Here is a 21,364-nt window from a genome sequence, read left to right on the forward strand (position 1 = left end):
GTGTTAACAACAGAATTCAGCAGCAAATATGCCAAACAAGCATGCATCAGAAATTCCTCCTACACTGATCCACTTTTAAAATATCAGCCACAAGTAGCTGTTTTAAGGAAGCACAATCTGTTGTGCACAAAAGGGATTCAATAAATCAACAAAAAAAGGACGATTATGTGGAAAATAATGTTGACAAGTGCTACCTGTGAGAACCTCATTTCCCCAATATGACCCAACTCAATTATTGTTGATGTCGGTTTCAATTCTGCTGCTATAAAATATTGGTCTTCAAGGCTTAATGGCATAGAAATTTGGTTGATCTAAATGGATAAAGGATAGCAATGAGGCATGAATGGTAGCTTCAGTTCTTAGTTACCTATTGCAAACCTCAGTTGCTCCTGTTTTTCTATTCAAAGGTTGGAAAGGGTCAGCATGGCAAGAGCATATGTCACATGCACAAGTCCAGTCAGGTGTAGGAACAATAAAAGGCTTGCTTACAGCAGCATCACAAGCACATGCAACATTCCTGCATAATCAGAAGGGGAAGAGGGGGCGAGGGCTTAGGTAAACCCCCCCCCCCCTTCTTTCCCCACCCGCCCTTTCTTCCCCACTCATCCCTCTCTCCCATGCCCCACCTGGACTCGCACTTTTTTCTCCCCTCCCTCTTCCTTTCCACCTATGTTCCCTTCTCTGGCTTCACAATTCGAACTCTTCAATCATTTTTGTCTCACACCTCTGTCTTTTCATCTCTAGCCTTTGTCCAACCATCTGCCTTTTAAACTCTCCCTCACCTGGATGCACATATTCACATATTATCTGCCAGGTTTTGTCCTGCACTCTTCTCTTTCTGCTTTCTCTCCCCCCGCCTTTACAATCAGTCTGAAGAAGGATCCTGACACAAAATGTCACCTATCTACGTTCTGCAGTGATGCTGCTAGTTACTCCAACAGTTTTTTTTGCAACCAGCATCTGCAGTTGCTTGTTTCTACATTTTAATCAGACACCATTGTCCCCTAAGAGAACAGTGTCGGTTTCAGCAGGGAAGTCAAAAACCTATCATTTCCATTGACACTTATGCAATGACACTATTAAATTGACATTCTTTAGTAACTCTAGTTTGCAGTAACAAAAATAAACATATAGTTATTAAACAAAAACTTTACTTTTGAAATTCCTGTGGAAGAACAACTTTAATTATTGCGAGTTTGAAACTCTCGAACCCTAACTCCCACTTTTTCCCCCATTGGCAGAATTGTATTTATAATGTAATTTTCACAAATATGAGGTTTCTTAGGAAGATAAAAGTTGCATTATTGCAGAACTATCTGTACTCTAAAATAGCTTATAATCACACCCAATCCAACCCCCTACCCACGTATACTGCAAAGAAAGATAAAGCTAAATACAGACAATAATAGTAAGAATCAGTGTTTTGGGGCATTTCAACTCATGACTGGGCATAACATTCATTTGTCTCGTGTGAACTGAGATTTGAAGCACTACTCTAATGTAATTTTGCTTTAGATCCAAAAGGTTTTGTTTCAGTAATGTTAGATATTCACAATGGTGTTTTCACCTCTCAAGAACCTACTAATTATAATTTTATTTACCATGCCCTGAGAAACCATAAATCAATTCAGTAAATGCTAGTGGTAGAAGCATGCATTTTTCCATTCAACAAAACAGTAGAATTACTGAGACAAGCCCCCATACAGTCACGGCATGCTGCCTAGCAATTATTCAGAAATGTAGACAGTAGGATGCAGCATTAAACAGTTAGCTAATTATTACAATTATCAATTTGCCAGCATAAATGAATAAAAATGGCACAGGTACGAACAAAGGGAAACCGGGACATGTTTGTGTGCTCACTGCTACCTTATAGGTGCTCAAACAATATATTAAACATTTCTTCAGTTAGCATGCCCTCACTATTTTTGTTATTTGTACTTGTATGATCATTTTCAAATAGACTAGTTCTGCTCCCATTTCTTATAAAATATTGATGATTAGACATTTGAGCTATGTTCCCAGGATAAATATTTTGAATAAATCTACATCTTGCCATAATGTTGGTATTTGCTCCAATAATTACACTTTCCACACAAGTGCCTCTAAAATGTTTTCCATCTTCCTGAACTGTGACTTCCCCTCTATCATAGTGGACAGTCCTTAGCTGCATCACATCTATTTACTGCTCTCATTTCCTCAATAAAACATAGCGACTTTCCCAAACCTTCATCATCTACCCTACTAGCCTACGCTTTCAATAAATCATCCTCTGCAATTTCCATCAATTCCAAATAACATTTCATCACCATCATTCCCTCATCAGTCCTTTCAACATTTCATAGAAACATAGAAAATAGGTGCAGGAGGAGGCCAGTTGGCCCTGCGAGCTAGCACCGCCATTCATTGTGATCATGGCTGATCATCTACAATCAGTAACCTGTGCCTGTCTTCACCGCATATCCCTTGATTCCGCTAGCCCCAAGAGCTCTAACTCTCTTTTACATTCATCCAGTGAATTGGCTTCCACTACCTTCTGTGGCAGAGAATTCCACAAATTCACAACTCTGGGTGAAAAGGTTTCTTCTCACCTCGGTTTTAAATGGCCTCCCCTTTATTCTTAGACTGTGTCCTCTGGTTCTGGACTCCCACAACATTGGGAACATTTTTCCTGCATCTAGCTTGTCTAGTCCTTTTATAATTTTATACGTCTCTATAAGATCCCCTCTCATCCTTCTAAACTCCAGCGAATACAAGCCTAGTCTTTCCAATCTTCCCTCATGACAGTTCCTCCATCCCAGGGATTAACCTCGTGAACCTACAGTGCACTGCCTCAATAGCAAGGATGTGCTTCCTCAAATTAGGAGACCAAAACTGTACACAATACTCCAGATGTGGTCTCACCAGGGGCCTATACAACTGCAGAAGGACTTCTTTGCTCCTGTATTCAAATCCCTCGTTATGAAGGCCAACATGCCATTAGCTTTCCTCACTGCCTGCTGTACCTGCACACTTACTTTCAGTGACTGGTGTACAAGGATACCAAGGTCTCGATGCACTTCCCCTTTTCAAAGGGGCAGCTCCTTTTGTGACTCCATTGCTACCAACGGTTCTCCAGGTTATATATGCAACCCCAGGCGATGCAACATCTTTCTTTTCACCTCTTCCCGTCCCATCGTCTCGGGACCCTAACAGTCCAACCAAGTGAAGCAACAATTTATTTGTATTTTGTCCAATCTAGTGTACTGCATTCAATATTTAAAATGTAGTTTATTCCATTTGGAGAAAGTATAAGCAGACTGTGTTGAGCACCAGTGTTCAGTACATAGGATTGACCCACTGTGATCTATTTATCAGTGACCTCTTACAATGTTATAATGAGATCCTTGACAGTCTTGAGGAATAACACCTCATCTTCCTTCAGTGTACAATGCAGCCTTCTTCATTCAATATTGAATTTGCCAACTTTCAGTAACTTGATTTCTCTATCTGCATCAGAACTGGTCATTTTTGCTGCAGGTTTATCAGTTTTTCCTTTCTATTCGTAAAGTCTGAACCATAGGCATGGCGTGTGCCACTGCCCTGCTATTTGCAATACAAAGAAGCATAATCACCCTCTAACTGCTCCCATTAATCCACCTGGCTTGGCCTCAACCAAATCAGAGTTTTCCTATGTCCGATCCAATTACAACCACCCTTTTTATTACTCTTACCCAGCTCTGATGAATGTCTCCACCTAAAGCATTACCTACATTTCTCTTTCCATAAATATTACCTAACTTGAGGTTTTCTTTTTTTTAAATTGCAGGTGATCTAAGTCATCTGATCTAACCTAAATATTCATTATTTTTTAATACAGAACATGTACTTGGATTAGTAGGAAACAAGATATTCTTTGCCCATTTCATTCATTAACTCCTATTTTCTAAATCTTCCATGCCCTTGATTTTACTGATTTGGAAGGAGTTCTGAATTCATGGGCACATTTTAATAAGGACAAATTTTATAACCACATCTTTATTTCACCATTTTCTCAGTTGTTAAATTAAAATATTAAATGAAAAAACATTAATCGTCAACTGTAAATAATTCTGAGAAAATTGAAAAAAATTACACCTTATAGAAACAATGGGCTATTGACTAAACTTTTACCATATAATATTGAAAAGAAACAGTGATGTTGCATTTCATAATAATGTGGGTCTTTGACCAATCCCAGGGAATACAATAGCATAGGGGAAATATTTGCCAATGGAATAAAGTAATATTCTGCAACTAAAGTCGCTTCAAATTGAACAAAACAAATTAGTGTGTATTTTTACTGTAATACCCGAGTAATATGCTACATGCACATAAAGAAAAAAATAAGTAGCTTTGGGAAGCTAAAAGACATGTTTTGCAATCAGAGATGTCGAATGGCGTTATTCAGGAATTGAAGGGTGTTTGGATTTGATAAAATCGGGGGTTGGCAATTATCTGATGTCAAAGGGTTTGGATAAGGGCCTGAGATATTCCAACAAGTGGACATGTAGTTATTCGAAATGGGTGTGTCATGGATCGGCACTGCAACATATTGGTAAGGGTCACTGCGTGAAGAATTTGAACTGTGAACTTTAGCTCACAGTTTATCAGATATGGCAAGGGTACTCCAGATGAACACAAACACTAAAAAGTATCAGTCAAGAGAAAGAGGAGTACAAAACATTTTTTTGCTCTAAAAGATTAAGAGGAAGGAAAGCTAATGCAGAAAATGCTCAGGTTAAATTGGACAAATGGGACAGTACAATTGCAGATTTGTAGTTCAATGTTATTGGAGGGTGTGGGAAGAGTATAGAGATGGTACGAGAGGTGAACTGGGGAGAGCACAATGCAAAATGATATAGTATGAATAGAATGAATGGAGTGACATTTATTCCGCAGTTGGTTAGTTAGATGAAGGAGATAACCTAATTTTCCCACTTTTTAAAAATCTCCCATATTTAAATCAGCTTCTCATCCTTATCTCACCCAGCATTAGTATAGTTGCTGACGGTTAGAACATTAGCAGAAAAGTATCTGTTGTACCCTTGTTTTGTGGAAATATTTCGAAGTGCGGAATGAAAGTATATAGAAACATAGAAAATAGGTGCAGGAGTAGGCCATTCGGCCCTTAGAGCCTGCACCGCCATTCAATATAATCATGGCTGATCATCTAACTCAGTATCCCGTACCTGCCTTCTCTCCATACCCCCTGATCCCTTTAGCCACAAGGGCCACATCTAACTCCCTCTTAAATATAGCCAATGAACTGGCCTCAACTACCTTCTGTGGCAGAGAATTCCACAGATTCACCACTCTCTATGTGAAAAAAAACGTTCTCATCTCGGTCCTAAAAGACTTCCCCCTTATCCTTAAAATGTGACCCCTTGTTCTGGACTTCCCCAACATCAGGAACAATCTTCCTGCATCTAGCCTGTCCAACCCCTTAAGAATTTTGTAAGTTTCTATACGATCCCCCCATAATCTTCTAAATTCCAGCGAGTACAAGCCGAGTCTATCCAGTCTTTCTTCATATGAAAGTCCTGCCATCCCAGGAATCAATCTGGTGAACCTTCTCTGTACTCCCTCTATGGCAAGAATGTCTTTCCTCAGATTAGGAGACCAAAACTGTACGCAATACTCCAGGTGTGGTCTCACCAATGCCCTGTACAACTGCAGCAGAACCTCCCTGCTCCTATATTCAAATCCCCTCGCTATGAATGCCAACATACCATTCGCTTTCTTCACTGCCTGCTGCACCTGCATGCCTACTTTCAATGACTGGTGTACCACGACACCCAGGTCTCGTTGCATCTCCCCTTCTCCTAATCGGCCACCATTCAGATAATAGACTGCTTTCCTGTTCTTGCCACCAAAGTGGATAACCTCACATTTATCCACATTATAATGCATCTGCCATGCCTTTGCCCACTCACCTAACCTATCCAAGTCACGTTGCAGCCTCGTAGCATCCTCCTCACAGCTAACACTGCCCCCCAGCTTCGTGTCATCCGCAAACTTGGAGATGTTGCATTCAATTCCCTCGTTCAAATCAGGCAGAGAATTCCACAGATTCACCACTCTCTGTGTGAAAAAAAACGTTCTCATCTCGGTCCTAAAAGACTTCCCCCTTATCCTTAAACTGTGACCCCTTGTTCTGGACTTCCCCAACATTGGGAACAATCTTCCTGCATCTAGCCTGTCCAACCCCTTAAGAATTTTGTAAGTTTCTATAAGATCCCCCCTCAATCTTCTAAATTCCAGCGAGTACAAGCCGAGTCTATCCAGTCTTTCCCAGGCAGGACTTGTACTTAGGCAGCTTTGTAGGCAAACTAATCACATGCAATTGATTTAATTTTAGGATGATTGGTGGAATGCAAATCCAGAGCAATATTCCTTCTTTTTCAGAACAAATCAACTAGCTTCTTTGACATTATTTAACAGGAACCATTATCTCAATAGGTAACAAAAGATATCCTGAAAGGAGAAACAGGCAGTATTCACTGAAACAAATAAACAATTAGAGGAATGAAGAAGCAACAAAAAGGCCATATTTCCCCTGCGTGAATCAAATCATCTACTACCAGAGCTTATTTTTCCCTTTAATAATTTGGAAAAAATACGAGTGCAATAATAATTACTATCTTAGTTATTTCAACTTTTGCCTTTACATCATTACTGAACTTATTGGTTGCGGGTTGCACCATGTCATACCAAACTCATGTCCCAAATTTGTTAGCTGAGCCCATTTTCCTTTGCATTATCAGCTTTTTTTAATGCTGATCTTCACCTTGTTTTCAGCTTTATTAGATACATTGCATATGATTCATTTGTTTCTTTATACTCCACCCAGTAATCTTATCAAAATGTTCCAAAAAATGACAGGGATTTTGTACAATTATTCAACTGTACTGGAAGAGAAACATAAACATAGTCACAAAAGAAAAATCTAACAATTTCATAAAGTGCTCGAGGAACTCAGGGGATCAGTAAGCATCTGTGGAGGGAATGAGCAGACATGTTTTGGGTTGTGACCCTTTTTCAGACTGATCATAAGACATAGGAGCAGAATTTGGCCATTCAGCTCATCAAGTCCTCTATTTGAAAAGCTTTTGTTTGCGTGCTATCCAGTCCAAGAAAAAATGATGCATGAATACAATCAAGCCGTCCACAATGCACAGATAAAGGATACAACATTCTGTGCAAGATAAAGTCTAATTAAAGATGGAGGTCAGGACTGCACTCCAGCTTCTTGCTAATTTCTCACTAAGTTTTCAATTGTCCAGCTAGAATGATGTAATATGCTCTCATTGGTAGAGCGAATGCAATCAAGATAGTTACATTCAGCAGCAGGTTCAACCAATTTAGCAGCTGGTTTAACAGCTTTATCATTTTGACGTTTTTGTATCTTTGCACTAAATATTTAATAAATTGTTTTCCACTGACCAGGTACAACATAACCAAGCAGCACTATTCTAGGTAGTATTAAGGCGAGTTTTAATGTACTGATGTACCAAGGTTTACAATTTTACAGAGCATGCCAGATGATCCAGATATATTTTGCTATTCATTAATTCTAAGATCATATCACTTGAAGAAAATACATTTATTATTAAATTGTGCTCCTCTATTTATATTTTTGTAATGTGTTCACAATGATCCTCAAATCTTCAGAAAATGTTTATTAGTACTCATTAATACATATGCTAATGATGCCACTAATTAGTTCCCAAATATCTGATGAGTTCCCAAAATCCTTCAGTGTGGGAAAATATGAATAAACATTACTCACAGTTGCATGTGATATAGTTAGGTAGCCATTCTTGACTGTACATTTTCGTCGCTGCCAGACTTTTCGGAGGCTAAAGTTAAAAAAAATCCAAATAGTTTCACTTCATGTAGTACAATTAATAACAATATCTCATTAAACACGCCCAGAAACAGATACATCTTCATAATGCATCTACTTTGGATTTAAGTCCAGAAATCTATTAAGACTAGGGAATGTATCAATATGTTTAGGAATGTGAGCGTCAATGAAAAGTGAAATATTAATGTTTCAGATATCAGTCCTTCTAACTGGCAGTATTTCTCCTTACAATTCTAAGAGATTTCATCATTAATTAATAAAGCATCCTTCTACCCCAAAAACAAAATGCCTGACATGATATTCCATAATTATACAAACAAAATTCAAATGGTTTCTGGGACTATTATTCTCTTTGCCTCTTTCCAATGCGCATCTTCATGCAGCTATGATGCTTCTCATTATAACTGCCCTTGGACTCCACAAAAGTCAGTGACTAATTGCATCATTTTTCAGATTCTTCCTGCATTCTACTCAGCAATTACCACAGTTCAGATTTCAAAAATTTTGAGGGGAAAATCAAAGATCAAAACTGCTTCTCTATTTAAAAAGCTGTGCAATTTCTATAGACAATAGGTGCAGGAGTAGGCCATTCAGCCCTTCAAGCCAGCACCGCCATTCAATGCGATCATGGCTGATCACTCTCAATCAGTACCCCATTCCTGCCTTCTCCCCATACCCCCTCACTCCGCTATCCTTAAGAGCTCTATCCAGCTCTCTCTTGAAAGCATCCAACGAACTGGCCTCCACTGCCTTCTGAGGCAGAGAATTCCACACCTTCACCACTCTGACTGAAAAAGTTCTTCCTCATCTCCGTTCTAAATGGCCTACCCCTTACTCTTAAACTGTGGCCCCTTGTTCTGGACTCCCCCAACATTGGGAACATGTTTCCTGCCTCTAATGTGTCCAATCCCCTAATTATCTTATATGTTTCAATAAGATCCCCCCTCATCCTTCTAAATTCCAGTGTATACAAGCCTAATTGCTCCAGCCTTTCAACATACGACAGTCCCGCCATTCCGGGAATTAACCTAGTGAACCTACGCTGCACGCCCTCAATAGCAAGAATATCCTTCCTCAAATTTGGAGACCAAAACTGCACACAGTACTCCAGGTGCGGTCTCACCAGGGCCCGGTACAACTGTAGAAGGACCTCTTTGCTCCTATACTCAACTCCTCTTGTTACGAAGGCCAACATTCCATTGGCTTTCTTCACTGCCTGCTGTACCTGCATGCTTCCTTTCAGTGACTGATGCACTAGGACACCCAGATCTCATTGAACATCCCCTCTTCCTAACTTGACACCATTCAGATAATAATCTGCCTTTCTATTCTTACTTCCAAAGTGAATAACCTCACACTTATCTACATTAAACTGCATCTGCCATGTATCCGCCCACTCACACAACCTGTCCAAGTCACCCTGCAGCCTTATTGCATCTTCCTCACAATTCACACTACCTCCCAGCTTAGTATCATCTGCAAATTTGCTAATGGTACTTTTAATCCCTTCATCTAAGTCATTAATGTATATCGTAAATAGCTGGGGTCCCAGCACAGAACCTTGCGGTACCCCACTGGTCACTGCCTGCCATTCCGAAAGGGACCCATTTATCCCCACTCTTTGCTTTCTGTCTGTCAACCAATTTTCTATCCATGTCAGTACCCTACCCCCAATACCATGTGCTCTAATTTTGCCCACTAATCTCCTATGTGGGACCTTGTCGAAGGCTTTCTGAAAGTCGAGGTACACCACATCCACTGACTCTCCCCTGTCAATTTTCCTAGTTACATCCTCAAAAAATTCCAGTAGATTTGTCAAGCATGATTTCCCCTTCGTAAATCCATGCTGACTCGGAATGATCCTGTTACTGCTATCCAAATGCTCAGCAATTTCGTCTTTTATAATTGACTCCAGCATCTTCCCCACCACTGATGTCAGACTAACTGGTCTATAATTACCCGTTTTCTCTCTCCCTCCTTTCTTAAAAAGTGGGATAACATTTGCTATCCTCCAATCCACAGGAACTGATCCTGAATCTATAGAACATTGAAAAATAATCTCCAATGCTTCCACTATTTCTAGAGCCACCTCCTTAAGTACCCTGGGATGCAGACCACCAGGCCCTGGGGATTTATCAGCCTTCAGTCCCATCAGTCTACCCAAAACCATTTCCTGCCTAATGTGGATTTCCTTCAGTTCCTCCATCACCCTAGGTTCTCTGGCCCCTAGAACATTTGGGAGATTGTGTGTATCTTCCTCAGTAAAGACAGATCCAAAGTAACGGTTTAACTCGTCTGCCATTTCTTTGTTCCCCATAATAAATTCCCCTGCTTCTGTCTTCAAGGGACCCACATTTGCCTTGACTATTTTTTTCTCTTCACGTACCTAAAAAAACTTTTGCTATCCTCCTTTATATTATTGGCTAGTTTACCCTCGTACCTCATCTTTTCTCCCCGTATTGCCTTTTTAGTTAACTTTTGTTGCTCTTTAAAAGAGTCCCAATCCTCTGTCTTCCCACTTCTCTTTGCTATGTTATACTTCCTCTCCTTAATTTTTATGCTGTCCTTGACTTCCCTTTCAGCCACAGGTGTCTCTTACTCCCCTTAGAGTCTTTCCATTTAAAATGTCAACATTAAAGCTCAATATCTGATGCAGAAAACATACACGATGTGTTGCTAAAATAAAAGGTAGATACAAAATGCTGGAGTAACTCAGCGGGTCAGGTAGCATCTCTGGAGAGAAGGAATGGGTGACGTTTCGGGTCGAGACCCTTCTTCAGACTTCTTCGCTGAGTTACTCCAGCATTTTGTGTTTACCTTCGATTTAAACCAGCATCTTCAGTTTTTTTTTCCTACACATGTTGCTAAAATAAAGTTTACATTTCACATTGCTTATAGGATTATATATTAGGCATACAATACTAATGTAAACATAAAATTGGGAACCTAAATGAAAGAATCCCAATTTTGAGTTCATTGTGAATCCAATAGATCTATAGAGTTTACAAATTTTGCAATACAATATTTGCATTTTCTGAGCCAGATCCTCAGCTTTAATGCTAGAAATTTCAATGGAGTTAGATGGCACATAAATCCATGCACCTGTATAAGTATAAAGCAAATACATGCACATTCATTTTGAAATCAACAGTCCACAAATGTTAATAAAAAAAAGGCTGACATACCCATCACTTTTTTTCATGAGATACCCTTTCTTCTCACTACCATATTCCTTATTGCCTTGAAGCTGGTGCATGCTGTATCCTGACTGTCTGCTTTGAGAATCCTTAAAAGAAACCAATTGTTTATAAACTATTAACAGAATATACAATGGCAATTTAAACACGAGATCAAAACTGATGTTACATGATAAAGTATTGCCATGCAGAATAATGAGGATGCACAGTACAGCAAAAATAAACTTGAAGTATTATTCAGCTAACCAACTATTGACAGAAAGGTCATTTTTATCAGTCTTGTTTGTTAATTCGTTTTGTTTGTATTTACTACTGACAGTTAAATTTAATTGCTGTAACCAACGCCTTACTTTTCAATTAATTTAAATCAAAGATGGCAGTGGCTAAAATGAACATATTATATTTAAAATCTTGAAACATGCGTATCAATGTGGAGCAAGCAATATTGGTCAACTATTATAGTTTAAATCCAATGTACAAATCAAGCACAGCATGTAACAAGACAAATACTAGGTATCTCCAGAAATAATTATACAAACAACTCCAATTGTACCTTGAGTCGGTTTATTTTCAACTCTTTAATTGTACTTAAACATACTGTAGAATTTGTGACCATTAAATTAATGCATAATTTGATGTTAAAAAATTGGCATGAAAATTTTAATTTGCCAGATTAGAATGTCACGTGACTTCATTTGGAATGTAGTTTTGCTTAAATACATGCATCTACCAGTGTCAAATAAAGATCAGATCTTTTCTAGGGTTTATTATTTTGCTTCCAAATATTTATGTCAAATTGTAATATTACTTTGAGTTCCAAATGTCATGCATGCTAGCATTCATATTATTTTAATATGTCGAGCAACACTAATGCAATGATTTGAAATTGGAGAACATAATGTAGATATGTTTCAAACATAAAATGATATAGGTAATGCAAATTAAAATTAAAATAGAATGATATAGGTAATGCAAATTTTAATTAAAACTTGAACTTACTCTCCTAGACTTTGTTCAGGAAAGGCATAGGCATTTAAAGGAGGGTGAAAAGTGGTAAGTATATGTAAAAATATCAATACATTTTAGCTGAAGTAAGTGAAGCATCAGTTAAATATCAGCTGAAAAAAAACAAGTTAAGAGGTTTTCCTTCCTACAGACAGTTGTCAGATTTATAATGGTAAATGATTTAGCAGTAGTGAAACAAGAAAATGTTAAACCTCGATTTTGAAACTAAACAGTTGCAAACTTATGTCGATCAGAAGCAAATCAATAACTTGACTGACATTGTAACTAAAAAGAATAATACCGCCTTCAATTCTATGTACTCCATATGTATCACTCAAAATATAATTAGCTTCAATTATAATTCAGTTATAACAAGATTATCATGTTAATATAAACAGATACCATACATTTTCAAAACAAAATATTTTGTAAGGCCAATTTCAACATACAAACATGACAATGAGTCTTTGCAAGATGAACAAAAGCAAAGGGCCTTACTGAATTTCAAATATGTATTTGAAAAAAATAGGAATTAGGCAGTCAGCAATTTTAATTTCCGAACTGTAAAAAATTCTTGTTATTAAAGATTCTTTGTACCGCATTCAATATGTTATTTCCAATTTAAGTACATTATCTGATTTCATGTGTTCAGGCACAGCATAAATACTAGCTGTGCCAATTGGCTGTTTCTGCACTAAATATTCCTTGGAACACTATTGTCAGAATAGAAAAGATCTGAAAAAGAATGACACCAGTCTTGATGATCCACAAGCTTCGTCTCATCTTCATCCACGTTGATGAACGCATATCCACCCATTTCATATTTGCTTTTGATTGCCCAGCTGTTTAGACAATAGACAATAGGTGCAGGAGTAGGCCATTCGGCCCCTCGAGCCAGCACCACCATTCAATGTGATCATGGCTGATCATTCTCAATCAGTACCCCGTTCCTGCCTTCCCCCCATACCCCCTGACTCCGCTATCCTTAAGAGCTCTATCTAGCTTTCTCTTGAATGCATTCAGAGAACTGGCCTCCACTGCCTTCTGAGGCAGAGAATTCCACAGATTTACAACTCTCTGACTGAAAAAGTTTTTCCTCATCTCTGTTCTAAATGGCCTACCCCTTATTCTTAAACTGTTTCTTAAATGTATCTTTGTTAGGACATAGATTGAGGTTGCAAATCTTACCCTAAAAATGTATTTGAACGAATGGAAGATAGAAATGTGAAGTGTAAGATCTACACTTGATTGAAGTAGTTCACTGGAAATGTGTGGTTGATACCAGTAAAGTGAATGTGTACATAGCCCCCTAAATGCATGTTACAATCTCCCATTTACATATGTTTTTATCAAATGTTTCCTTTATTTCTTATTTATGTTTAAATAACCTTTTCTTGCAGTTGTTGCAAATGTTCTTTTCAGTTGTCCCTACAGCTTTTTTGCTTTTGATCTTCCAACAATAGTAGACAGTTGTTTTAAAAATCAGATAATCTTTTCTGCCCCTAAGTGGAAAGCCTTTCTGTTTCAGTTTTTTCAGTACATAGAACTGGAAACCATACAAACTTTCAACCAGAAACATCCAAGCTAAAGACGCCCAAATAACTCCTATCATAAAAAAAAGTTTACATTACATAATTTTACTTTCATCTTCATGTCACATTTTTTCGACCTTCAAAAGTTGAAGAGTGGGAGAGCAGCCATTTTGAGAGGATAGAAATCAATTTCAAAAATTAGGAGAGTAGAGAGTCATTCTTTGATTAAATTGGTGGGAAACTTAAAGAAACATGCTTTCGACTGAGGAAGACACGGCAGCCAATAAAAGGAAAGGAACGTTTAGTTGAGTGGCCTATTGAGAACGGCTGTGTTGAGGCAAAGTGTGTGTTGAGGTTAAGTACAGAACTAAAGCTTTGGCTCAAGAGGTTTTGGCAGGAAAGGCGGAGGAAAGGGTAACGGCAGGTTAAGGTATGGTCTGTTTTTCTGGGTAATTCTTTGTAGGTTTGAGTATTGTTGAGATACTGGCTGGGGGAGAGCAGCACTGGCCCAGTCTAGTGTCAGGCCTGGCTCTGGGCCACAGCTGGGAAGGGAAAAGTCAGACATAGACATTGTAATATGACATTCATTAGTTAGGGGCACAGACAGAAGATTCTGTGGCAGCACACTCGACTCAAGGATGGTGTCTCCTTGCCCCACCCAAGTCATACCAACTTCAAAGTCGTCTTGTTGAGTCTCACTGTCAACACTCGTTCTCACCTAACAAACAGCCAACAACAGCCTGTTTCCTTTGTCATCATTACTTTTTGTATATCTTTCATTAATTTGTTCTACATCGCTCTACATCACTGTCTATATCTCTCGTTTCCCTTTCTCCTGACTCTCAGTCTGAAGAAGGGTCTGGACCCAAAACGTCATCTATTCCTTTTCTCCAGAGATGCTATCTGACCCGCTGAGTTACTCCAGCTATTTGCGTCTTTTGGGTTTAAACCTGCATCTGCAGTTTCTTCCTACACCTATCACATATATTCCCTCTGTTCTCTCGACAACTACCCTTCTCCAAGTTAAAACATTGGTGTTTTCTCTTATTTCCAGTTCAGAAGAAAGACAATTGTCTCAAAATATTAATTTTGTTTCTTGACATTGTTGGTGCCCAACCTTTTGAGTAATTCTGATATTTTCTAGTTTTTGTAGACTTGAAGGAACTTTATTTTTCTAGTTTTTACATAATTACAAATTAAATTTAAACCCCTAAAACTCAATTTCCCATGGGATCGTACCAAATTCAGAGCTCGCAAGATGGATAAAATAGTAAATGGGTTACTATTAAATGAATTTGCTCTTTAATTTTGTGGAACATTCAACACATTTTGTTAGAAACAGGGATCAAAGAAACAAACATTCTTGCACATAAAAACCAGATGAATTATTTTATTTTATGAATAACTGTATGAGTTACAAGTTGGATACAATGATTTTGCCATATGCAATTTGATCACAAAGTTCTGCTGGAAATTAAAAAAACATCATGTTATTCTAATTTGCCTAAACATCCAGCATATATCTTCCGGAACTAAAACGAGTGTAAAAGCAGAAGTTCAGAATGTGGTTAAGTGCTTAACTCTTTGGTAATATCAATCATCACCTGCTTACAAGAAGCAATTTATGCAGTCACTAAATATTTCAAGCATGCATTTATTGCAGAACATTAAAACAAAACTATTTCACAGAAACACCTGTAGTTGGAGGCACCCATTTCTATCATCTGGTAGATAACGCATAGGACGTTCGAGAATCTAACGATGGAGAATGCTGTACAAATAGAATACAATGCAGAGCATGTCTCAAATTTGATTTTTTGAAGAAGTAACCAAGGTAGTTGATGAGGGCAGGTCCATAGATGTAGTCTACATGGACTTCAGCAAGGCCTTTATGAGATACTGCATGGTAGGTTGCTCTGGAAGGTTACATCGCATGGGATCAAGAGAGAAACAGAATTGGCTTCATAACAGGAAGCAGAGGGTGATGGTGGAAGGTCGTTTTTTTGGATTGGAGGCTTGTGATGAGTGGTGTGCCTCAGGGGTCAGTGCTTGGCCCATTTCTGTTTGACATCTAATTTGACGACTTGGATGAGAATGTACAAAATATGATTAGTAAGTATTAGTATACAAGGACCAAAAAATAGGTGGCATGGCAGATAGCGAAGATGGGATCTATGCAAGTTTATCAAAGGATGGCAAATGAAGTTAAATTCTGATTAAGTGTGAGGTGTCAAACCAGGGAAGGACCTTCACCTTCAAGTGAACAGTAGGGCCATGGGAGTACTGTAGAGCAGAGGGATCTTGGAGTACAAGTACGAAGAGGCGTTGCAGAAAAATAAGGTGAAGACTACTTTTGCCTTATCTGTCAGGAAATTAGGTATAGAAGACAGGATGTAATGTTACCAGACACTGGTTAAACTGCACTTGGAGAATTCTATTTACTTTTGGTCACCTTGACAAGAAAAATGCCATTAAACTAGAAAGGATGCAGAGAAGATGTACGAGGACATTGCCAGGATTCAAGGGCCTGAACTACATAGAGGTTGGGCAGGCTAAGACTTAAAAACTTGGTGCACAGGAGGCTGAGGGGTGATCTTATAGAGAGAGGTATGTAAAATCATGAGAGGAATAGGAAGAGTGAATGTACAAAATCTTTTTTCTCAGTGTAGGGGAATCAAGAACTAGAGGGCATAGATTTAAGGAGAGAAGGGAAAGATTTAATAGGAACTTGAAGGGCAACATTTTCACGGAGGGTGGTACATTTATAGAATGAGCTGCCATAGGAAGTAGTTGAGGCAGGTGCTATAACAACATTTAAAAGACAGCTGGACAGTTTAGAGGGATACAGGCCAAATGCAGGCATATGAGACTTAGCTGGGGCATCTTGGTTGGCATGGATGAGTTGGGCCGAAGGACCTGTTTCAGTACCGAATAACTATGACTCTTTTAATACAATACTCGGTCATTGCTGACTTATCAGGAATTCAATTTGGCACATTGTCAGGAAATCAACAAGAACGAGAGGTAGCATTTCAAGCACAATTTTTTTCTTATGTTGGGAAATGAGCCTGGTCAGGTTGGATAATTGTATGAGTTACAGGTTGGACACAATTATTTCCTACATGCAATTTGATCACAAAGTTCTGTTGGAAATTAAAAAAAAATTAAAGACTTAAAAAAATTAAAAAGACATTTCAACATGGAGCAGAATGGGGAACTGGTTAACAGTTGGGCAGACACAAATAGGAAGTAAGCTTCTGCTACTCACAGCTTGGAGCTATGCACGAACTACCTGATTTTGAAGGTGGAATTTAATGACATGGTCGTACAAAGTTTGCATGCACTAAATCAGTAACAATAGTAGCACTAAACAAGTTTCCATTTTAGATCTGGGAGAAATCACTATCTGGGATAGTGAGACATGGGATGAATGATTCAGAGAAAAGTTAAATGAAACCTCCTGATACAGCAATTGTAGTGTCAAGTGCAAGAAATAGCAAAACAAAAACTGGAAAGTGAATTAAAAACATCATGATGTGCCTTTGAATAGCTATCACTACTGTGAACTGAAACAATTGCTGAGGTAACAAAATAGTATAGTATATTGTTACATCAATATGATGCAATCAGAGCACCAGGAATACACATATGCACTCAAATCCCCTCACAATGGAAAGTACAAGAATAAGGCCGTTGTCCACAAAAGAGACAAAATACTTTGTTGACCAAAAACTGTTTCAAAGAAAATAGTAATAGTTCTTATTTGTTCTGGAAATAGTCCAAAGTTTACTAACTTCACTGCAGAATATTAGCACATTTACTGTAGGCAATATGCCATATAAAAGGTTATTACACTGACCATGGTGTCCTGGGTAATACATTAGTAAGTCTTTGATAACTTACAGAAAATAGAAATGTGATAAGTGGGTCATTTCAAGTTGGCAAGCTGTAACTAGCAAAGTGCCACTGGGATTCATGCTGATTTCAACTATTTATAATCTCTTTTAGATGAAAGGACCAGGAAAAAGGAGGTATGGGTCAGCTGAGATTGTGTAACCCTGGAGGTGTATAGGGGATTGAGCATACTTCAGGAGGAAATCAGGAGGGCACAAAAAGGGGTATGAAATAGCTCGTGCAGATAAGATTAAGGAGAATCCAAAGAGATTTTATATATTAAGGGAAAAAGGATAACTAAACTGAAAACATGGCCCCTCAGAAACCAAAGTTGTCATGTACGTGTGGAGCCGCAGGAGATGGACAAGGTCCTCCATGAATATTTTTCCTGTGTTTACATAGCCAAGAAATTACAGAACCTAGGACAGTTAATAGAGATCTTTTGTTTAGTTCAGAGACACAACATGGAAACAGGCCCTTCAGCCCAGAATCCACTCTTACCATTGTCCACCCATTCATACTAGTTCCATGTTACCCAGCTTGCTCATCTACTCCCTATACACTAAGGTCAATTTACAGAGGCCAGTTAACCTACAAACTCACACTTCTTTTGGGATGTGGGAGGAAACTAGAGCACCCGGAGGAAACTTACGCAGTCACAGGGAAAACTAGTAAACTCCACAGACAGCACCCGAGGTCAGGACCTGAGATCTGGGACTCTGACACTGTGCGGCAACAGCTCTACCACAATTCTGACTGCAGATCACTACCATCTCATCCCCCAGCCGAAATCTTGACATTGGCCTTAATTTTCAATCCCTTCCCATTCAACGATATGCTGGCTTCCCCAATTCCACCGCACCCTCCTCCACCATTCTCCTGATGCTGTCTCTCTCTTCCCTCATCTCATCTGCCATTGCCAATGTCTTGAAGACAATCCATATTACAGTTGACCATTTCAGAACCCCTCTAAGGACTCCATCCAGGCCAGCCATTTTCCAGGAGTTTACCCCTGTGAAACAGATCCAACTACTGCCACGAAGATATATGGAGCCGGGTCACGTGGGAAATGGGGAAAGGTGTTTCTGGCAGGTTTATTCACTCTTCCTTGGTTATTTAATTTTCTGCCATTTCCTTAATCGCCACTATAAATTCTCTTATCCCTGACTGCAATATTGACCAAAGAGTCCCAATACTAAAGCACAATATTGTTTAAATGATGAAAAAATAGAATGCTGCTATATTGAAGTATCTAGGCATTTTTCTATACAAAATATAATGTTAGTACATATGTACAGAAGGTAATTAGGAAAGCAATAGATATTATCTTTATTATAAGGGGGATGGAATACAAAAGTAGATAGCTGTTCCTACAACTGAATATGGTCCATCTTTGCAATCGTGATTTTGTTTAAGAGATATACACCGCGGGATGTTTCAGTGCCTGGTGCGGCTCGGCCGCTGGACTTAACATCGCCCGGTGTGGCCGCGGGACGTTTCGGTGCCCAGGGGAGGAGTTGGCTGCGCCTAACGGCTGCAGCTCTCTGGCAGTCTGTTTGTCTTTTTTTCTTTTTTTTTTGTTTGTGTCGGTGTTGGGATGGTTTTTGTTTCTGTTTTTGGCTGTGTATGTGTGGTGGGGGGGTGGGGTGTGGGTGTGGGGTGTGGGGGTGGGGCGGGGGAAACCTTTCTTTTATTAGGTCTCTTCCCCGGGGCGCAGCTCGCCCGCGGGGCCTTCCATCGCCGGCGCGGCTCGGCTGCGGGACTTAACATCGCCAGCGCGGCTCGGCCGCGGGACGTTTCAGTGCCCGGTGCGGCTCGGCCGCTGGACTTAACATCGCCCGGTGCGGCTCGGCCGCGGGACGTTTCAGTGCCCGGTGCGGCTCGGCCGCGGGACGTTTCGGTGCCCGGTGCGGCTCGGCCGCTGGACTTAACATCGCCCGGTGCGGCCGCGGGACGTTTCGGTGCCCAGGGAGGCTCGGCCGCGGGGCCTTGCGGGGGCTATGCGTGTCGTTTGCCTCGGTAGGGGTCGAGCTGCCTGTCCGTGGGGAAGAGAGAGGAAGTTTTGTTGCCTCCATCACAGTGAGGGGGTGTTTGGAGTCACTGTGATGGATGTTTGTGTTGGGGTCGGGTGTCCTGTGTTCTTTTCTTTTTTGCTGTGTTTTGTGTGACTGCTGAAATTTCGTTCGGTGTAAAAAGCCGAGTGACAATAAAGTGTTGTTATGTTATGTTATGTTATGTTATAATTGCACTGGAGACACGAAGACATTCAATCTATTGACCCTAGAGAAACTAGTATCTTATAAAATAGAAAGGAGCTGGTTAGTCCTATACTCAGAGTTTAGAACAATGAGATAAGATCTTTTGAAACAGATTTTAAGGGTCTTGATAGGTTAGAAGATAAGATTAGGGAACTTTGTTTCAAAATAGGAAGTCGCTCACTAAGATGGAAATAATGAGAAATGTCTTCACTTGGTTAGTTATAGTTCTTGAAATTATCCACCGCAGAATGATGTGGCAGATGAATCATTGAATATATTCAAGGCTCAAATGGACAGATTTTTGGATTATAGAAAAATCAAGATGCTGGAAAGTGGAGTTGAGGCCAAGATCAGATTATCAATGATCTCACCGAATGAAAGAAAAATCTCGAGAGAACGCATGACCTATTCCAGCTCATATTTCTTACAGCAACATGGTTGACCCAAAGATGTAGCAGCATTTTTCTTCTGTTTATTTCTGATAGAGACTTTGAAGCCAACTGCCTTACATGCTCACTTTTGCATTAATTAACAATGGCAGTAAACGTGGCTGCTTGTAATATTCCTACCGACTTACAGTAAAAATTAATATTCAAAAATCCAATATTCCGTAAGATGTTCCACCTTGATTCAAAGTACCATACCTTCAGAAATCATTGTGTACCTTAATCTCAAGGACTGCGTGTTGCCAGGTTTTTAGGTACATTTAATTTAATTGTATTGTTATAAATGTGGATACTTTAAATTCACATTTCAAAAAGTGATATTTGACTTGGCGGCACAGATTAAAGCTGGTAAAAGATAAGTAAAAAACCTACTTAAATCCTCAAAGGGACTCCTTCCACCATCCCAAGCTGCATCCCCACCAAGCCTGTGATTCTTTCAAATTGATGCCAATTCTGTCTACCAACACTACCCACCTCACCTCATCCCCCAACCCAGCCTCAATTTTCAATCTCTTCCATTTCAATGATATTCTGGCCTTTCCGATTGCACCATCCTCCCGATGTCGTTGCTGTCTTCCCCCCATTTCATCTGCACCTCCAAATATTGGGTTGTTTGCTCCCTTGTTACCTACCAAATGGCAGTTCCATCTCCATTTGCCAGTATCCAATCTCCTTCCTACCATACACCATTTCCCCAATAAAATACTCACCATATTCCACCATGCATAAGCCCACTGCCCTCCCAGCAGAATATATCACCACTGCTGATAAAAGGCCTTGCTACTGACACCAAAATACAATCAAAAACTCCAGCAACTTGCAACTAAAGCTCAAATGAACTTTGTTGTTGTGGGAAATTAATCATAATGTTCCCCAAAATAAGTACTTTTGTATCATACAAGACCAAAATGTTATATTGGAGGCAGTGTTAATTGTACCAGTTATTAGTTGAATCTCTGTACCTTTCATCTACACACAGGTACCACACTTCATGCTCTGGACATATACCTATACATGTTCAGCTGACCCATCCACAACATCTATGACAAAAGTTTGGATTGGACATGGCAAAATAAAGGGTCAGTTTCTGTGCTTTGTGATTCCATGGCTCTGTGGTAGTCTCTGGCCTTTGGGCTTGTGCAGC

General features: G+C 39.5%; 1 protein-coding gene across 2 annotated transcripts in view; it reads right to left on the bottom strand.

The window, feature by feature from the left end:
- The window catches only part of LOC144592771 (arf-GAP with SH3 domain, ANK repeat and PH domain-containing protein 1-like), a 161,833-nt gene that overhangs the window by 67,118 nt on the left and 73,351 nt on the right, over positions 1-21,364 (bottom strand). For both annotated transcript variants that reach the window (XM_078397758.1, XM_078397759.1), the window contains exons 11-12: positions 11,074-11,174; positions 7,811-7,880 (exon numbers count right to left, since the gene is read on the bottom strand). In XM_078397758.1, the coding sequence (XP_078253884.1) occupies positions 7,811-7,880; positions 11,074-11,174 (171 nt within the window). The remainder of the gene's footprint in view (positions 1-7,810; positions 7,881-11,073; positions 11,175-21,364) is intronic.

The sequence above is a fragment of the Rhinoraja longicauda genome, chromosome 4 (genome assembly GCF_053455715.1).
Source record: "Rhinoraja longicauda isolate Sanriku21f chromosome 4, sRhiLon1.1, whole genome shotgun sequence".
Taxonomy (NCBI): Eukaryota; Metazoa; Chordata; class Chondrichthyes; order Rajiformes; family Arhynchobatidae; genus Rhinoraja; species Rhinoraja longicauda.